The sequence below is a fragment of the Haliotis asinina genome, chromosome 4 (genome assembly GCF_037392515.1).
Source record: "Haliotis asinina isolate JCU_RB_2024 chromosome 4, JCU_Hal_asi_v2, whole genome shotgun sequence".
Lineage (NCBI taxonomy): Eukaryota > Metazoa > Mollusca > Gastropoda > Lepetellida > Haliotidae > Haliotis > Haliotis asinina.
Window position 1 is genome coordinate 30,252,072 of NC_090283.1, and position 21,598 is coordinate 30,273,669.

At 40.8% G+C, this 21,598-nt stretch overlaps 1 protein-coding gene across 1 annotated transcript in view; it reads left to right on the forward strand.

Annotated features, from left to right (window-relative positions):
• Nucleotides 1–4,627: 4,627 nt before the first annotated feature.
• Nucleotides 4,628–21,598, forward strand: part of LOC137281481 (filamin-C-like) — a 53,398-nt gene continuing 36,427 nt past the window's right edge. Inside the window, exon 1 of the mRNA XM_067812734.1 lies at nt 4,628–5,307. Within this exon, the coding sequence (XP_067668835.1) occupies nt 5,004–5,307 (304 nt within the window). The 5' untranslated portion in view covers nt 4,628–5,003. The remainder of the gene's footprint in view (nt 5,308–21,598) is intronic.

Genomic DNA, 21,598 nt, shown 5'->3' on the forward strand with positions numbered 1-21,598 from the left:
TAGTGCGCATATTAAGAGCTGAGGACAAGACATTCATGTTCATCTATGCATTCAAGGTATGCGCAGCAACACTTTGTTTATTGTTACACGGACAAACGTCCATACAAGGTCGGTCTATCGTCACACGTATTACCTTCTGTAATTATACCGCCACACCAAGCACTGAATACACCTTACTTTCTCGGGAGACCTGCTAATTATGACTATGTGATTATCATTTGAGACCTGCATGCATGACGTGGCTTGCTTTCATGTAACCATTAACGTGTGTTTATGCATGATGTTAATACAATCGTGCAGGTGAGCGCATGAAAATGAATGTGCATGTATGAGGCGTATCGGTATCAGTGATGTACTCGGCTGTGTGCGTGTGCCTGTGTGTGTGCGTGTGCACATTTGCGTATGCATGTGTGCCCAAGTACGGTTGTGAACGTAGATTCGTGTTTGTCATGTCCTGATTGATGCGTTATTTAAGTGAGTTGTTGAGTTTAGTTTTACGCCGCACTGAGCAACATTCCAGCTATATGGCGACGGTCTGTAAATAATGGAGTTGGATCAGACAATCCAGTGCTCGTTATTTAAGTAACAGCATGGAAATATTCAAGTTGATGCTCTGAGTTGAAATGCGCCTGTCGCAGTGTGCAAGAGCGTCTATGCGTGCTTTCGTTCATGAGACGTCGTATAAGTATGCGTAGAAATTCAGGATGAGAAGGCCCCCATCTATCATGTTTAGTCAGTTCCACGAGATGAATATACTGCTAGGTTGAATATATGTTAAATAGTGGAGATATCCCTTTGTGAATGGTCAAACAGGGTCAAGATGCTGGAATACAAAACAAGGTTAACCCTACGACGACCGAGTGAGTGAGGGAGTTTAGTTTTACGCCTCTTTTAGCAATATTCCAGCAATATCAGGGCGAGGGACACCAGAAATGGTCTTCACGCATTGTTACCCAAGTGGAGATTCGAACCCGGGTCTTCGGCGTCACGAGCGAACGCTTTAACCACGGGGCTACCCCACAGTCCGATCATCACGCAATGTGCACTGATCATATTGCTAGGAGTAGCGTTATACAAAGACTGTAAAACAAGCAAAGCATACGTATGTTCACGAGTTTGAGTGCGTATTTGTGTGAAGTCTGTGTTTTGCCGGGCTTAAGATGCAGACAGAGAATTTCTTAAAGTTAGCATATAGTGACACACATACCTGCATGTCGTGTGCAGGATGCTTGGCTGTCCCTGCCTGAGTTTTAACAAAACAGTTCCGGGCTGCTGCACCGTCCTACACAAGTACAGTTCAACCATCTCTGGGTGGGGAATTAAATGAGCTGCTCACAAGGGAAATATGTTTTTCGGTTTTGTTGAGAAAAGGCTTTGCCACTGAGTGGTATTGTTCAACAAAGATGTTAAGTAAGATAATGGATGGTGGATGCGAGAATGATAGGGGTGTGTGTGGTGGTGTACGGGGAAGCATCCGTACTGAACCATTATGTGACTTCTAGTAGTTGTCTGCTGACGTAATCCCATGCATAAATGAATCTCAAACATTAACAGGGAAAAGTTTTTGTACATGCTTTTAATGAGTTGGTAATAATTTTTGTAGATTCAGACACACTCAACTGCAACGAAGAACGAGAATTGAGTAAACATAGTAATTCTGCAACGCGCCGTGGATATTCCCTCGTGGATCCTGTGATCTGATGGGACTGATTTCAGACAGGTGCCCGGCAGTCGTGAGAAAGCACTGTCTTCAGTGTGTCTACACAGCACATTGCCGCTTACTCATTTGTTCGAAAGGCAGTCGAGTAGTCTAGTGGTTCAAACATTCAGTCGTCACGTCCCGAGTTCGAGTCCCCACAACGTGTGAAGCTCTTTTCTGAGGTTCCCAGCCGTGATGTTGCTGGCAAATAAGGGCAAATAAGTTATCACTTTAAAGTTATTGTGAAAAAATATAACAAAAGGACTAGTACCTTTGTGTTGCTAAACAGAAAAAAATCGCCAAACGTCCTGGTAATAACGGAACTGTCCAAAATCTTTTTGTTAATCGTGCATTTGTTTCCAAAATGTGAAAAAAGCAATCGTGGTACAAATGCACGTGCATGATTGTGGAATAAATACCGATGTTGGACACAGCTGTGCAGTAACCCAAACTCCACCACTACTATAACACGACTTACGTGGGCAGAGCTGATCGGTCTGGCCAATATTGAAGATTCACAACGTCAGCTGACATGCAACTTCCGCCATCAGCAAATTGATCAACCATAAACAGCAGAGTCGCCAGATCGAAACCCGCGCGACATCGGGAAGAGCTAGAGTTACGACACCGCCCCAAGACTGACAGCATGTAACAGATCCATCCCCGGAAAAGATTCGTGACAGATTCTATACACGCCATCAGCAGAAAAACCACTTGACATGGCTGATATACGATCCCAACGCCCTTTGCGTGGTATGGCCTTGACACGTCTACACCGTCAACGCAGACTTCAAAGGGCACTGTCTACGTCAGTGGCAGCGACGTCGCTGGGAGAGAATGATTTTGTAGATGGAAGTCGGTTCCGTAGGTTTAGCAGCGACATCAGACTTCAGACATGACCCCAGTGGAACATATTTGATCTCCAGCTGATACCAGCTTCAACGAAGAGACGTGTACCTGACTCCTGTCGTATTATGTGACTCTTTATTCACTTTCCGAATGAACAGCCTTCAGTCAAAAATGACATGCATTTTTCCCATAATCCTCACAGAATATGCATAGAAGAACACTATTGTGCGCAGAGCATGCACACGAAACATTCTTGTTCACAGAACATCCACGAGAAACACTATTGCTCAAAGAAAATCAACACGAAAAGCTATTGTTCTCAGAACATCCACACGAAACACTATTGTTCACAGTACATCAACACGAAACACTATTGCTCACAGAATATCCACACGGAATACTATTTTTTTTCAATGTAGATCCACACAAAAAACGTTCTTCACAGAACATCCACACGAAACACTTTTCTTCACAGAACATCCATATGAAACGCTGTTGGTCACAGAACATACACGCGAAACACTATTGTTCACGGAACATCCACACAGAGCACTATTGTTCACAGAATATCCGTATGGAACACTATTGTTCACTGCACATCCACACAAAAAACTATTGTTCACAGAACATCCACACAAAACGATATTATTCACAGAATATCCACAAGGAACATTTTTGTTCACAGAAAATCAACACGAAACACTATTGTTCACAGAATATCCATATGGAACACTATTGTTCACTGTACATCCACACAAAACGCTATTGTTCACAGAACATCCACACGAAACACTATTGTTCACAGAACATCCACACATAATTATATTATTCACAGAACATCCACACAGAACACTATTGTTCACAGTACATCAACACGAAACACTATTGTTCACAGAACATCCACACGGAACACTATTGTTCACAGTACATCCATAAGAAATGCTATTGTCCACAGAACATCATGAAACAGTATTGTTCACAGTACATGCACTGTTTAATCACAGTTGACATCACTTCCTGTAAATTTTGTTATCAGATCCCCGATCCACACAGTTATAAACTATCGCAGACCCCATATTTCCTATACTGAAGTGTTAGTCGTGGCACTACAGATGTCTTTGTAGGGTGCTCGTCCCTGGCTTGTGTCTGAGTAGCAAGTAGAAGTGTGAATTGGGTAAGCAAGCATCATCGTATAAAGTATAAATGTACATTATTATGTGATAATAATTTGTACGCACGACAAACCATGTACCGCGAAGTAGTGATCGAGTGAGTGAGTGAGCATGGTTTTACGCCACTTGTAGCAATATTCCAGCAATATCAAGGTCGGGGACACAAGGAATGTGTTTCATGTATTGTACCGGTATGGGGAATCGAACCCGGGTCTTCGGCGTGAAGAGAAAACGCTTTATTCGCTAGGTTACCCCACAGCTTAACATTAAGGTAACTGGCGCTTCAGCTCCTTATATATTCGTAATGTACATAAGCAAAATTGTGTTTTAAAGTGAAAAACACCAAGTGTTAATTATAACCCAAATATTGATTTATTTCTGGATACACACATCCCCAGTTAATCATTACAACGTCACGTAAAAATAGGCATCAGCTGCAGTAAATGACTAAGTATTATGCTAGGATTTACAACCAGTGCCCCAGCAGTGATTCACTACGACAATCTGTAAATATCCCACTTGCACATACGTATTATAGAAGAAAAACACTGGCTTATATCATTTTCCAAATCGATTTGTTTGCATATATGTTTCATAGGATCTGAAGTTTTGTTTGAATGACGTGCTCTCCTTCAATAACGGGTCAAGTCATTAGGTATGACCGAGCGTGCCGCTGTAAAGTTCATTTCTCTTACTCGATCAGCTTGTACATCGCATGATCAGTGTTGTCAATCAGTTGTCAATATCAGATGAGGGTGGTGACCTGACCCGGTCAGACTGACTGTCAACACCCGTCGTCCCGTGTTGGAGAGACTGTAGCACAATATCACTGCAGGGATACAGGTAAACTAAATATATCTCTAAGTTATAACAGGTAAACAGGGGCCCTGTGCGGAGACGACATGGTGTTCGCTATACTAGAAAACCGGTTTTGGAAACGAATGCCTTGTGTGACGGTATTGTGAGAAGGTGAATAGCCAAATAGGTCTTCTGTCGATTTAGTGAATATTGCATACCTGCCTTCACCAACTTCAACGGACCAGCCGCTCCTTCAGTGTAGCAAAAGCCCTGATAGAGAGGGGTACAGAAGGGATGACATATTGCCCTCACCCCCGGGATCTGGACGTACGGTTTGGTTGTTATTGGCGTGTCTATAGCTTGTCTGTTGCATCAGCGGGTATGGCGAGCTTTGTGTAGAAGGCCGAAAACCTGGTGTCAATTTCACTACATTTCACAGTGCTTCGTCAGGAGTTTTAGAGATAGGGAGTGAAAGATAATTCAATATGAATCACTTCGGAGGGGCAAAGGAGTCTCTTCATTACCCGGATCTGGCTCAACGGATGCAGATTCAGAAGAACACATTCACCAACTGGCTCAATGAACAACTGAAGTGCAGAAACATCGTCATTCACGACATCAGGACCGACTTCCAAGACGGCGTGAACCTTCTGGCCCTGGTAGAGGAGCTGCAACATCGGAGATTCGGGGGTGTTGCTAAGCATCCGGCAAAACATTTTGAGAAGTTACAGAATGTGAGTGTTGCTCTTGATGCCATCTCCAGGGACGGCGTGCGCATCGTCAACATTGGTAAGTTAAAACGTCATCGCATGCATGCAACACTGTGATACACTGCTATTGAGAAAGATAAGCTATACAACTGGGTGTTATGCTTAAGGTAGGGGTATGTATGCATTTCAGTGTGGGTATGCAGGGGGAGGGATGATTACTGGGATGATGGAGATGAGGGATGGTGTGGGAAGATGATGATGATGATGATGATGATGATGATGATGATGATGACGACGACGACAACGATGATGATGACGACGACGACGATGATGATGACGATGATGATGATTTTGACAAGATAGTGTCCTGCGTATACTCATCCCACACACGCTTCGATGATTTCAGCCTCTACGCTATCACAGAAGCCCATGTATTTTCACGTTCTGATTACCCCGAATAGAACATCTTGTTACACCGCCTGTCTGAAAAGGGCCTTTGCAAAATCCTTAAATCCATGAATTATTGACAAAACTCAGTTTAAGCTCAACGCGAGTCTGCATCTCATTGTTTGCATGGAATAAATTAATTTTACATAGAAGTTGATCGATCGCTCCATGTATGACACATGTGACAACCTTATTAATTGTTATCGGCAGGGCAGTGTTTGCACAAAGAAATCAATGACCTTCTGTGTGCTGTTAAAAATATAATATGACATGACACAAAAAATATTTCAGATCGTATCATATATATCAACAGAAAGAGCCACATCGTTTGTAGAGTACAACCAGGACTCTCCACAAGTGTATAATCGATCTAAACTAGGTTTTGCCTCGGGCGATGTACATATTGGTGAATATTTGATAACCTAGAATCCTAGATGTACGAGAAACAAGTACAGATTGTTTAAAAACCATATATTTTCTACATTTCTGTTGCATCATGTAGCAAGCGCCACTACCACCTTAGCCACTGGGATGACATGACATTACATAAAGGATCGTAGCAAATAAATATGTCTGAGAATGAATTCATTCTACTTCAGCTGTCATGAGTTTGTGTGTCACCGTGATATTTACACACTGCTGAGAGACCAGCTGAGACACATCGCAGCTGAAGTCGTACATGGTTAAACTAGACTTAACACACTTCCACAACACCATGCCACTCTCATAGACTATCAAATACAATTTTGTCGCACATGGTTATCTTAGTGAGAGAATAGCTGAACGTTCTGGAAACTATTCTAAAATAAAGAGACGATAAATAAAACGTGATGAATTAAGTTTTATACGTAGACCCCCCCTACGCGAGAAGCAGAAATCCCAATGTTTTCCTGTTAGTCGGACAGGGAGTGTTATTAAAATGCCAAGAGATGTTCCTGACGTTGAGTGCTATGAATAACTATTACATGTAGGGTAGGGCATGTTTAGAAGGAATGTGACCCAAGTTACACATGTGATATGTGTACCTTTTTCAATGCAAAATGGATACAGATACTGTAATGTTGTACTGTTTCTCATGGTTTCTCACGAGGTACTCAGTAATGTCGGACGGAAACCAGTATTAATGGAACATGGACTAAGCAATCCAGTGATTGATAGAATAAGTAATGACCCAGGTCGTGGATATAATATGTCACTCCGTCAACCAGGTTACAAAGTACGTCCATTACAGCCTCGTGCTAGCTGCAGTTAGGATTGTATATAGAGTATCTGTCTAATGCGCATGGTTACGTAACACTCGCAGAAAAGAACAAACGCACACACGCACATGCAGACACAACAGTCATAGGATGTAAGAGGGCGCTGGCTTAGCCTAGTGGTTAAAGCGTTCGCTTGTCACACAGAAGATCCTGGTTCAATGCCTCACTTGGTATAATGTGTGAAGGCCATTTCCGGCGTCCCCTGCCGTGATATTTCTGGGATGTTGCTAAAGGCGGCGTAAAACTAAACTCACTCACTTACAGAAGGTATGCTTGGGATGACTGATAGCCTCATCATGAACCTCATACATATATTCATCAATGTTTAGAAACAATGCTGTCACATTTTATATTAGTGGAAGTATGCTATACCCAAAAGATAATTTACTTTTTGAAATTTCATGCTAATATATCATATTGAGGTTTTACTTTATGATGCATGTATGACGCATCTCACCGAAATGGATTATTTCTTCAGCGCTCATGTTAAACTTTTAAATCCACCCGTGAAGATCCGTGTAGAATTGATCTTCAGCATTCCATGCTCGTCGTAAGAGTCGATTAACGGGATCGGGTGGTCAGATTCGCTGACTTGGATGACACATATCGTATCTCAGTTGCGCTGATCGATGCAAATGCTCCTGATCACTGGATTGTCTGGTCCAGACTCGATTATTTACAGACCGCCGCCATATGGCTGGAACATTGCTGAGCGTAACTTAAATCACTTTTTGAATTCCATTCAGAGATGTTGTCATTACAGAGGCCATCGTAATTAATAATCCAGACATTGATCAAGGGCATGTCGAGGAGGTCGTGAGAGGGCTGTTTGAGAGAAGGTGGTCGCTGTGGTAGCCTTGTGGATACGTTCGCTCGTCACACCGATAACCATGGTTCGATTCCCCACATGGATACATGTGTGCAGCCTACTTATCGTGTGCCCTGTCGTGATATTGCTTGAATGGTGCCAAAAGCGCCGTAAAACTACATTCAGTCAGTCACTGACACACTGACGTCATGACTACTTCAACCATGCTAGATCAGGCCACCTCAGTGAAATGTAGTCAGCATTATCATAAGACTCTCCTCTATCTAACAGCTTCACAAAGATCGGATTAACGGATAATACGAGAGTTTAATGTGGCATTGGGGCCACACGGGTCGGGGTTGAGGCGGGTAGTTTGTCAATGCATATCACAGTCCTGCATAAACATATAACCTTTACAGATTTTTACATTATGTCAAATATGGTTATATTTTTTTTCATGTAATCCTCAAACCATGTCCGACAATTCTGCTACACCTTGAATAAAGTCCATGCAGTAAGATCCCCCATATAGACACGTTTGAGTCTGTCTGTTTGAGTCCGGTATCGCAGAATGCCAATCGTGTGGGGGGGTCTGTCACTATATCTCTAATGTAAAGCATACACGACAGGCCGAGTTCCATTAAATCAGAGACGGGTCACGTGACGTTGATTTTTTGTTGATTAGAGTGGGTTCACATAACCTTAAGACTGGCGCTCAAATACACATTTAACGTTTGTGTATGTTTCTCGACACTGAAACATGCAAACAATGACGGACTACACTCATATTCCAGGAACTGTAAATTGCCAAACGTTAAGTACTAGACACTTTTATCATCACAGAGATAATCTTACACCTGTCTCTGTCTCTTAGGTAAATAATAATAGTCTGAATTACCATTTCATAAAATAAATAGATGTCAGATTGAGATACGTAAAATTAATAGTTTGAATTAAATACCACACTGATGTACTTACTGTCCGTTTATCTGGACTTTTCTAATCTAAAGATTCCAGACCTGGAGCTAGGTTGCCCTTTCCTCGGGCTGTTCAATATAAACGACAAGTTGTTTGTGTTAGAATAACTACTTTTTGACCAACCCTAACGTTCATGAAGAAAGGAAAGTTGGACTGCGTCCAACCCTGTCGGTCAACAACATTTTACAGTTATATGTTAATTTATTCAATTCCTATTTCGAAACTTCTTAATTATCACGCTTAAATGATTGGTTGCTTTGGCAACGAAGAATAATCGTTCATGTAACCACGTGTTCACACGGTTAGCACGTTCAGGCTCAATGTCCAGTGAAGTCAGCTGATATGAAATTGTTCTGAAATATATACCAATACAGAAGCGGTGGGGGTTCCAAGGAGTAATGGCTCAAACCATGGATCACCACACTGTGACATGGTTGATGTTTCAGCAAGATGTCCTATAACCGTGATCTTTGTTCATCCTGTCAAGCACTTGTCTGTTTAAGATCATATGTACTAGCCTGGACTAATGCTGACTCAGTCAAGAACCCAACCCACTGCACCATGTCCTTTATACATAACCTGAGTCAGGTGGTAGCGAGTGGTCCTTTGCTCAAAGTCCTGGTCCTCCTTTCAGGAAACAACCTTTGCTAAGGTTAACCTTAACTTCCATTTTTTAACACTGCACTAAGGTAACCTTAGTGACTTACGATCACCTCAGTACTTTGTGAAAGGTTATCCTGCTTGCAGATCAGTTAAGATTCCTTGGACGGGGGAATGTGTTTTGTACCTTGATTTTCAATCTTGCCCCACAACGAAGCACGCGCGATGCAGGTGATCTGACCTGAGGCAAGTGAATTTGTTCAAACTTAACTCTGTTCACCTACGATTAAAATGGGTACCCACTGGGATAATGTCACGTGACTCTTAACCTTCTCGCGTCACAGGTGGCTTGGATTTATTTATTTGTGTGTTTGTTTGTTGGTTGGTTTTGGAGGGGTGGGTGGGTGGCACTTCTAGCGTGCATCATGCATTGAGAAATGCACATGGTAAATAGACTATTATAATTCGTTGTTATTACTAACCAACCATGGCCACAATGACTGTGTAAGCAAGGACGCAATGAGTATATCCATCTCCCAGGTGAATGTAGGCTGTGTGGCTTCACGTGTGCACCACCCCATGTCATGGTTGACTTGTGCATGGAGCTGAGAATATTGAAGGGGGTCGAAATGTGAATGGAATCACCCAGGCGAGGAGAATTGTGGGACTTTGGATTTGAAAACGAGCTTTGATCTAACATGAAGTAACTGAGTCTATCTATGGAGTACACCCATACCCATCTGTGTGGATACATGTACCATTGTTAAACATGTTGCAAAATGAACACACAGTTGATCCCACATGTGTGGCTGAGAGCAAATACGTCAGAATCTACAGTCTTCTATTTCCGATACATGATCACATTATCAAAAAAATTAAAGTTGATCGTTCAAATTATACCATTTAATGTAGGTCGTGCTTGAATATGTATTTACTTTTCGTGAAGTAGTACAGTGAATTGTCCTCCAGAAACGAAAGTAACACCATTTCTTTCTTCAGTACACAGTCGTTTATTGTCACGTGGCCAGGTTATTAAAGTATTTGTCACTAACACTAATGATACATCTCCTTCATGCCAAATTATTTCAGGTTTTTTGAGCTGATACAATATATGGCGTGGTAAATATTTTCGGTTTACTGGTTGTTTCTGTTTACAATTTCTTAGAATAGGCCTTGAGTTACACAGTTTCTAATATTTTCTATTTCAACTGCACACATATTTGTCTTACAAATCATGAAGAGGTGTCACCTAGCAACAAAACTACAACGTTGCCGTGGGTCACACATGGAAATATTGCGGAAATGAATGTGCAGCGTGACTGTCACATGTGGGCTGTCGAGACATGAAACAGCTGAACATAAGGGAATATGACAGGCATCACCTCACAAGCTTTCCTTCAGCTGAACATCTAACACAATTTCGGCCTTCTTATAACGTATATCTTATAATGACGACAAATGCCATTGATTTTTTTCATGACATCACCGACTTTTGTTATAATCATGACATCAACTCATTTTTTACATTCATAACATCAACTAATTTTGTTATAATGACATAAACGTATTTTATTTTCATGACATCGGGTGTTATTTTGTTATAATCATGACATCAACTGTTATTGGTATTATCATGACATACACTATTTTTTCTATTGTGGTGACATCAACAAGGAACGCGGGAACACATGAGCGGTTACTGAGAATATATTTGGAGATGATTAATTACTGGTCTGTGCAGGTGGACACAGTTTATAATTGACCTATTTGTTAGTACACGTACATTGGTTGTTCAACTTTCATTTTAGTATATTTCTTTTACGTTTATACATCTTTGTCATTGTCATGTACGTTGTGGGTTTGAATCCCAGATTTAACATATTACACCCGTATTAGGTTACCATCATCTCCAAGTAAGTTAGGTTGAACGACATTTTCAAAGGCAACCAGGGTGAGTAGAGTACTCATTGAAAGGGCCTCTGGCTGGCTACATGAAAATCTAGGGCACAAACCACACTCACTCATTCACTCACACACTCACAAACTGGCTTTCTCACTCACTCCTCAAATGTTTCGTTGATTAAAACATCACTGTAGTCTATTGCACGTGTGTTACAGTCAAAACAAAGCATTTGGACACACAGATTATGGTACTTTCACAGACACCATCATGAACATCGTTTTCATGAACAGACATGTGCATTCTCCTGACATGTAATAATCCCGCGAACAGATAAACACTATCTTGCTGAAGGTACCCATCGTTCTTTTCATTCAGTCCAGCAAGTATTGTTGACGCAAGGCAGGAATAAGATGCAGCCTGCACAAAATCAAACACCTCTTTGTCGGGGAGCTTGCTACTCATCATTTAGCGAATTCATAAAAGGTTTGAATCGTCGTGATGAGTGCAGCTGTCTCTGGTACAAAAGCCCCAGAAAACAGTCTCACAGTCGAGAAGTGTTAACAATAGAGCTCATTCTGTATTTATAAACTACACTGTAATATTGACATTCGTGGATGTATGCCCATTGGAAAGGTGGGTGAGTTAAGAAATATTCATGCAATACCATGGCGGAGAACTCCAGAAATGGGCTTCACACATCTTGTCCATATGGGGAATCGAACCCAGATCTTCGGGTGACAAGCGAACACCTGAACCACAAGGCTATCTTGCCGCCCACCCATTGGAACTGGTGTCTGTTAGGAGATGTTCCTAGACTTCAGTGTTATTACCATATGACCATCACATAGGAGTGATGATAAAAACTATGCTACAGAACCCGTGTGAACAATACTCGATCCCATCTCTCTGTTCACTTTAAGCCTCCATAATTTGTTTTCTCCATATGCTTTGCACACTGATTAATACACCCAGTGATGGACATGCTCGGGGGTATATCAACAGAAAGTCTGCCATCTTTAAATAACAGACATTCATCCAAGGTATATTTATGACTGACAATTTGCCAATATAACAATGTAAGAGCCCCGCTCTGGCCTGTATAACACGGTCATGCCAGCTGATTCTATATGGAGGTGGATTATATAGCGTGGAATAGATTGGTGGGCTGGCCCTAACTGTCAACACACTCTCGTCACTTTCTCTATCAGCTAGTCAGCCATTGCTTAAACATCTACATCTACATAAAGCACGTTCAATAAAAAGACTGAGGCTTTGCATGGAAGGGCAGAGTCGCGTCTAGTTAACAGAAATATATCATCTAATGTGACATTTTCTGATTATGTCTTTGTACACGAACGGGCTTTTAATCCCATGAATATGAAACTCCACACAGAACGCAATGTTTGTGTTGTTATAGTCAATATTATAAATATTTATATGCAGAAATAACTCAATGAAGGTTGGGATGATCCTGCTACAAACACACAGGTTATGCATATGTTAGCTCGTGACCCCTGACCCCTGACCCCTCAGCACAGCTTAGTCAGCAAGTGGGAGTTCTACCATCAATAGACTTTCGGAAAATATGCAGACTACCCAATACTGCAGTCTTCTGCACGATATAGATTGTCAGAAGATCTGTGCTCATGGTAACAAATTCTGGTATTCTTCCAACGCCAATCAAGGTATTGTAATGCAAACGTGACGTTTCGCACACGAGATCCGCATACTTGCCATGTATTTCCTGAATCTTGTCAATCAAATTGTGTAAAAAGTTACAGAAGATTCAATGGTATAAATATTTTCATTGGTACTTTATTAACCTAGGATAAGATATAACTTTATTATCCTGGATGAAATGCTCTTTTGCAAAAAAAATAAACAGCCTCAAAATGAATACATTCAAAATACACATAAATATACAGAATAATTACATGCACAAAATGATTTTTGATGATAAATGATTGTTGATGATAAATGATTGCTGATGATAATTAATACATAGGAAAAGAGGTTAAATTAGCCGTTGTCGCATGCATGATCAGTATTTCAAAACATATGTTGAATTCATAATACGAAAGATGGTATGACGGACTGTTGAGCTCTGCCTTTCAAGTGAAGGTAGTGAGATAAAATATGGGTACTATCAATTCTAATTTTAGTTGCCTTTATGACAATCTGCCGCTAATTAATGATAGGACTATACTCGAAAGACTCTCCAGTAATTTTGCTGGCAGCATTAACAATTTTGAAAAGTTTGTTTTTGTTTGGAACAGACAGACCTCCATATCAACAAAACATTGTAGGTCACGAACAAGGTCAGGTTTGTTGGTTTGGATATATTTCAGGGTTGGATACGTGTTCCCAAACTGTTTATAATTGCCACTTTCCATGCCACAATTGTCGTCTCCCTGTTGAAGGCGCATGCAATCACAAGCATGTTGAAGACTGTACTGAAATACCTAGCAACGACGTCATAACTAAGATATTGTATTTGTGGCGACGCTGCGTAGCCGCCGACAAGGTGTTGGATTCATTCCAAATTCACAAACATTATTGTTGCTGCTGTTATCATCATCGTCGCCGTTGTTATAACCATCATCGGTGTTGATGTTATCATCATCGCCATTGTTGTAGACATCATCTTCAGTTGTTATCACCATCACTAATGGTGTTATCCTCTTCATCATAATAGTTGTTATCATCATTATCATTGTTGTGGTTTTATCATCAGTGTTGTTATCCTCGTTATCATCATCATTGTTCTTGTTATCAGCGTTATCATCATCATTGTTCTGTTATTGTTATCATCACCATGAGGACGGTATAGTTTGGCGACTCACACTCGGTTTTACTGGGTGTTACACGATTGTTTTTCTGCACACCTATGAGCAGGCCAAATAACGGTAACATTCACTCGGGGCTGGAGTGTATAACATGAACCCGTAAAGTGTCATACACCAGGCCATGTACATGGTAAGTGGTTCTTTGTGACCCCTCTCACCACCGCCAGTTACTGGAGTGATACAAATGACGGTATACACAACGACGAGAAACCAGATATTCAATACTTCTCGAGGTTGGTTGAGTTCAGCATTCACACATTTGGGTTGACAGCATTCCCACCTGTAATTACCATGTTGAGGAATAATGCTCTTTGTTCATGCTGCATTTTTCGGTATTGTTAAGTCAGAACAAACAGAACAAGCACACACGATCTAAACTAAATAGATCTCTGCGTAAATGCACACGGTTACCACACAAGGATGACAAAAACTAAACCTAGGGACATCTTAAAATGTGCCCTTTTCCTAGCTAGTTGCAGAACATTGAGTCGCAAGACCGTATTTCAAATAATGCTGTAACGATTCATCGATGTATCAACTACACGATGCGAGTGTATCCATACAAAACACACTTAAGAAATATATCAGGATATTTATATCACGAGGGTCCATGATACATCTGTGTATCGCCACAAGAGAAAATATATCCCGATACAACTTAATGCAACTACAAATTGTAAGGAGGGCTGCATGAAGAATAGGATGGGCGTCCCTTTGAAATTCTTCTAAATTTTGAAAAAAAATTAAACCTTATGGGAATTTGTTTATGTTTGCTATTTTTGTTGCATGAACAAAGACGTCGGTGTATAAGTGAACATGTGTGAACATTTTTCAGACTGTGTGAACTGTAGAATACTTTTCTTCAAGTAATTGAAATACGTTTTACATGTATGTGTTTGACAAATAACACTGTTCATTAGCAACTTTGAACGATGTCTTAGCTTTGTTAAGAAACAGAACAAAGCGAAGGTAAAATTTAGAAAGCATACTTAAGTGGCTTTTTAAAGTGATTCTGAATTTTGATATTATGACATTGAAGTGTATCTGCAAGCATTGATGTAGAAACACAAATTCCCAAGGGAAACTTCAGTTTCAACCTTCCATATATCACATCAGAGTATACTGAATCAGTTTTGGCTGTATGTTTTTAGGCACTATATGCTGAAACCAACAGCTTTTTAAGTGCGTGTGAATGTAACACAAGTTCAGCTATATAAGAAATAAAGTTTCAGTCATTTTATGTATCATGTTCTGTAATAAGAAATTTTAATGTATCGGAACGCGTATCGCCACCATTGTATTGTGGTTATAATCTTCTCGTCGTTTCCTTGCAGATACTTTTATGATATATTGTCTCACTTCATTAAACCGGTGTCGGGACGTATCGTCCAGCCAAACTGGCCACGATAGACAGGTCTAATTTCAAAGGCTGTGGGCTCTACGATGTGAAAATGAAATTATTATTCGATTAAAAACAAAACGAGTCTCCTTGGCATGCGTGTAAGCTGAGATGAAATAGAAATGAGTGTTTGAATGAGTTTTGGTCATAAACACAATCCAAAAGTTACGTTTGTGTCAAATTAGCCTTTTGTGTTTATATATCATGGGAGACCGTGTATGGTTTGTCAGTTGTCCAGAATCTCGACTGAAGCTTGCATTAACTTTCTGTCCTACTTCACATAAGGTGAAAGCAGCATATATTTTTTTCTAATTTCATCTCTTCATTGTTTGACGTAATATTCTTCTGTAAATGACTTGTGTCAACTGCTATACTCCTACACAACACATACCATAAACAAAATATTAAGCACATTGACAGCCAGACACAGGTCAGATGGCTACCACTGGGCCAGCATAACAAATGTCAACCCACTGATGTGTGGTTGATTGAGGTATGTTGACAATAACTACAGCTGACAGGTTCTGCGGTGAAGGGGCGACACTTAACGCCTACAGCACTAAGCTGCCTGATGATTACCTTCATTCCATGCTCACCGTGTCTTCATATCTCTATACTCTGTCAGATCCTGGATCGCTACATGTCTGATCGATCAGTATGTAGGTGGCAGGAGAATGATAACAAAAGAAAAATGATTTTATCCGCTCTTTGGTGATGCTGCATTACTATTTTCTCCGGTTATTTGGCTTTCATATTTTCATTATATACACGTTCATTTGTTCAAAATGTTCAGATTAGGAAATAATGTCCTAAATAATATTTTTGTGTGCAATTTTATCCGTTTCTGATATTTCAGTGTATCAGGCAATAGTGCACGACGTTGCCTGACATTTATTGATCGCTTACTTAGTCTAGTCTTCAATATTGACTTAAACAAGCATCGCCTACTTTCAAACATGCATGATGTATGTATCGTAAATGTCATGCATTATCAAAACTATTGAACACCTACGTGGCCTACATCCACAGTGCACAAAGGTTAGTGAGAACACCTTCTTTGCCTACATCCACAGTCAACACAGATTGATAGGAACACCTACGCGGCCTACATCCACAGTGCACAAAGGTTAGTAAGAACACCTTCTTTGCATACATCCACAGTCAACACAGATTAATAGGAACACCTACTTGGCCCACATTTACACACGTGCAGAGCTCGCGCTCACACATGCACGCACGTGCACACACGACCGCCACCTTGGCCTACATCAACAACATCCACAACCTCCAGCACCGAGACATCATCTTCTGCCCACTGCCTGCTGTACTCTCATCATACCTCGCGTGTATAATCAGTTGTTTAGGTATCTAGCTCAGTATTCGCATTATATAATTATTTCTTTTCACTGACAATGATAAGCGATGAGCAGTTTACCTGCACATTCTCAATGCCAAACTGTAGGTGTATACAACAGAATGCCTATCCCACATTAAAGCGTGTATCAATAGAAAAGCAAAGTACAATATGTTTCATGTATATCACTTTGTTTGACTTTACAATTATATAATGGATAAAGTCATGCATGGTCTAGTGTACAGATAGAGGGTGTACAAAGAATGACGTTTCTTTCTGAAGAATATCACTGAAGTCTGTCACTGTTCAACTTAAACATTTACGATGAGACGAAGTTTTTTGACAAATAGACATGCACTTCAACAGTACAACACTTCACAATATACATTCCAAAAGGAATTAGTCTAAACATCTCAACTGTTGTTTAATCTCCATGTATCGATTGTCATCTGCACGATTGGCCTTATCCGTTACTGTGCAGTCTATTTCAGATTTGCTGTTGTTACCCACCGTGACGTATACTCACTCACTCACTCACTCACTCACTCACTCACTCACTCACTATCTCAGACATACGAGTATGGCTCAAGGAAATGGGACCATTTGGGCAAACGAACCAGAAAGACATCCTTTGCATTGGATCATATCAGAAGTAAACGAAACAAGCTTGAAAGTCCATCAAGGACAAATCGTCATTTATTTATAAATGTCTATTAATGTGTATACCAATAGTTTCAGTAGCTTTGGGAGATGAGATTTTGACTTTTATCACACTTTCGTTGTTTTTGATTCCATTTGGAGTTCGACTCATATAGAACTTCACTGACTTACGTTTCACCCACGAACTTTTAATGATGTATGTTTTGAGAAAGGTCTTCTCGTTAATAATTTAGACATCGATATGTTAACAATCTGCAGTCGCTCCTCCGTGAGTAAATGTAACTATGCTGGCATGCATGGATAATAACATTCTTCACTGTTTACAAATACCCCAGGGTCATGACCACGACATGTTTTGTAGTCCTCTTAGTGATGCCTCATTGATCCCAACACACTGTGATCACATACTTACTAGACATTTGGGAAGTAACATCATATATCCAGATAAACAACATATGTTTGTGACTATGATTATGGCTGGTTTGTGTTTACACCTTCCAAATAGTTCCGGTCTGTGAAGATTCTGGTTAGAATTGATTTCCAGTAACCCATGCTTGTCGCAAGAGGCGACTGACGGAATGGTGGGTGGGGGTGAGGGTTGTGGGGAAGGGTTGTGGGCGTTTGGCTCTCTGGCTTGGTTGACAAATGTCATTGTATCCATTTGAGTAGACAGACAAACCTGATTGTTTACAGATCGCCGTCATATAGATGGAATATTGTATGGCGTAAACTAATAGCGTAAAACTAAGTTCACTCCCCCTGATAGTTCCTTGATCTAAATGCTATGTACTTTTCAGGTGCCTGGGGAAGCTAATTCTGTGGCTCGTCACACTATGTAGGTCCGGTTTCGAATCTCCGAATCAGAGCAGTACGGGGCTCATTCTTGGTGTCTCCCCTCCCAGCCCTTGTCGTGAACTGATCATACGAATAACAACATATCATGTATGTGCAGTATATATGCTGTGTAGAAATTGTCACGTCATTGTTAGTACTCAGGTAACTATTGCTTCAATGTATAGCTGATTTGGCCATGTTTGTCCTGTGAATAAGATAATAATAGATTGGCGTCTTTGTCCGATGGACATAGAATATTCTAACCATCGTAAGGGAGGCTGGTTCAACCAGCTTAGATTGTAGTCTTCATGCATTCTAAACCATCAGTGTGATAGTGCATTTTACCCACAGTATGGGATTGATTGTTTTCATGTATGTTCAACTCAGTTAAGACCAGACATCTCGCACGTCCAGTACATATATTTTCCGACATCATTACTGAGTAACATGCAAATATTGTATGATCATCAACAATAACACAAGACGCGTTAGGTACTTGGTTGCAGTGACCATCTATTAATGTCGACCTCTCAACTAACAACGTTGTCTTAAATGCACTGTCAAAACGAGTACAGTGTATATCACATGTGAATCATATCTGAATGAAATCCGCCGAGGTTGGTGTATGCACAGAGTAGCTGAAGGTAAATATTGCAGTTTAAATAAATACCCAATCCTTCAGTGGAGATGCAACAGCATGTGATCTATCCTAGTTTACAGAGTGTAACCTTTGCACATACTGACATGACAACACGCGTGGGTGACGCTCTATCACCTTACTTGCTAATACATGTGTGGGCGGACACTCGGAATACAGGTATCTTGTACATACCAAACCGGTTTGCCAAGTAACCCCGACCGGTAGGATCTACACATCGTGAATGTTTGTGTCGATAAAGAAATGTGCTGAACTCTATGCTCAACTATCCAGTCTAGGCCACAGACTAGACGCCATGATAACAATCAATAAAACTCAAATACATTGTATGTAATTAATATGAGGACACAGGTATGCAGCTATTCTCGAGAAGTTTATTTTTCTAAAAACATTTATAGAAATAGATAACACTTTGATACATGCTACATGGACTGGCGGTGCTTTTTAAAAAGAATAGTGGTTTGAAGAATTCATCAACGTGACTCATGCGGCGATGTGCAGTATTTAATAGATTGAATCACCAATGCACAAGTGATGCGGATATTCATGCATGTATCGGTGATGCACAGTTTTCATGCATAGCCGAGGTAGCTACAACCGTGAAGATCCGGGTTTCACCAGCCCGTGCTGTTCGTAAGAACCGACTAACGGGATAGGGTGGTCAGCTGTTCAGACTCACATGTCACCGTATCATCGTATAGGTTGATGCTCATACTGTCAGTCACTGTTTTGTCAGATACAGACTCGGGTATTTACAGACCACTGTCATTCAGGCGGTATATTGCGGAGTGCGGAGTGCGGAGTGCGGAGTGCGGAGTGCGGAGTGCGGAGTTCGGTGTTCAGCAACAAACAGATAAGATAATTGAAGGGTTAATTCCACATATTCATGTATAGTCATGAGTCTAAAGGATTGTTTATCTGTTCGAAACCCTATTCCCGACAATGGTATGTAGACGTAAGTCACTGAGTCTGGCCATCGGATCCATTCCATCACATCAAAAACAAGTATCGTTTCTGGGGTCAAATTGTTAGTCACCAGTCCTACTATCCAATAGGTCGTACGACAGACTGCAGGGAAACGCTCGTATAACGGTATCGTCAAGGGGTTTGGTGTATATACCCCTGAATGACTTTGATTAACCAATCACAATCTAGTATTTACTGAAGTCATTGTAGAATTTCTGTTAGTCCTGAAGTTTGAAATCAGGTTGATCTCCAATATGATACGAGAAATTGTCACAAGGTTGTCATCCGCTATAACGATCCATTTTGCAGTCACTGGATTGCTAGGTTGATTTATTAGCCGTAATATAGACCCACCCCGAATTCCATCCCGAGACACACGACCTTCTGCAAACAATCCCCCAATTACCCGCCACAATGAAATAACGTATACTGCTGCTGGTCAGCCAAGTCTCAGCACAGTCAAGTATTTATATGAGAATATCGAGCTGTGTAAGCTACACAGAGGTTGGTGTAATATATACTCTGTGTTTACGTTGTTGGGCAAATCCAGGACATACGAGGAGATCAGGCCGATACGTCCACAACTAATGTCAATTCGTGTGAGTGGTTCACCAACACTTCTTATCTTCCCGATCAAAAACTTGTCCTTGCTTTCACTGAAGCAACAAAGGTATGGCTGATGGCCGTCTTAATATATATACTGGTTTCTGAACCTAATGACTCGTGTTTGTGGCTACACTGTTGAGGAGGTTGATCTATGTCACGGGTATGTTTGCAATACTGTGGTGTGTATCGATCACAAGATTCGAAAAATATTGCCAGCGTTTTTTACAGTGAAGTTATGGGCTTTTGTATTGCCGTTAGTATGTAAGTCACGGTGTACAGGAAAGCACGTTTCGGTGAGTGAGTGAGTGAGGCTGTATTTCTGCAAGCTGAAATCGTATTTTGGAGAAGAGGGCCCACAGTTCTTACACGCGTTAGGACTGTATCAACATCACATTTGTAAACGTTAGTTTCGTGAGTTTAGTTTACGTCACACTCAGCACTATTCCATTTATTTGACGGGAGTCTGTAAATAATCGAGTCTGGACCAGACAATCCACTGATCTGCTCCAAAATACGATTTCAGATTGCAGAAATACAACCTCACTCACCCACTCACTAGGCATTCTGGTACTCTTTGTAACTGAGTCCCATCCGAAACCACAACTTCGGAAACACACTCGACAGTGCGACTCGGGGATCTAACTCCACTTTACGCGACTTCTGTGAATATTTGTTTTGAGATCTGACAAAGTAGATCAGCACACGTCCCATAACCGTAGCTATGCTGTGAATGCATTGTGCATTTACACTTTCTAGACATTTCATCAGGGAAACTGGAATTCATACCCATATCATTGGTTCCTGGTCCATCTAAGGGAAGCAACTCTTACACATGATTCTAGCACACTCTGTATAGACAAAAAGAAACAATTTCCGATAATAAATACAATTATTTCTCAGCCAAAGTATACGATTGTGAACACTGTTTAATTTTTCCAAGGAGGAACATAAAGATTGCCAAACAGTATGTCACCATACAGATATCATAGCGCAATACATATTTAACAGAGTCTTCCCAGCACAACACTGGCGGGACATGCTGCAAAACTCAC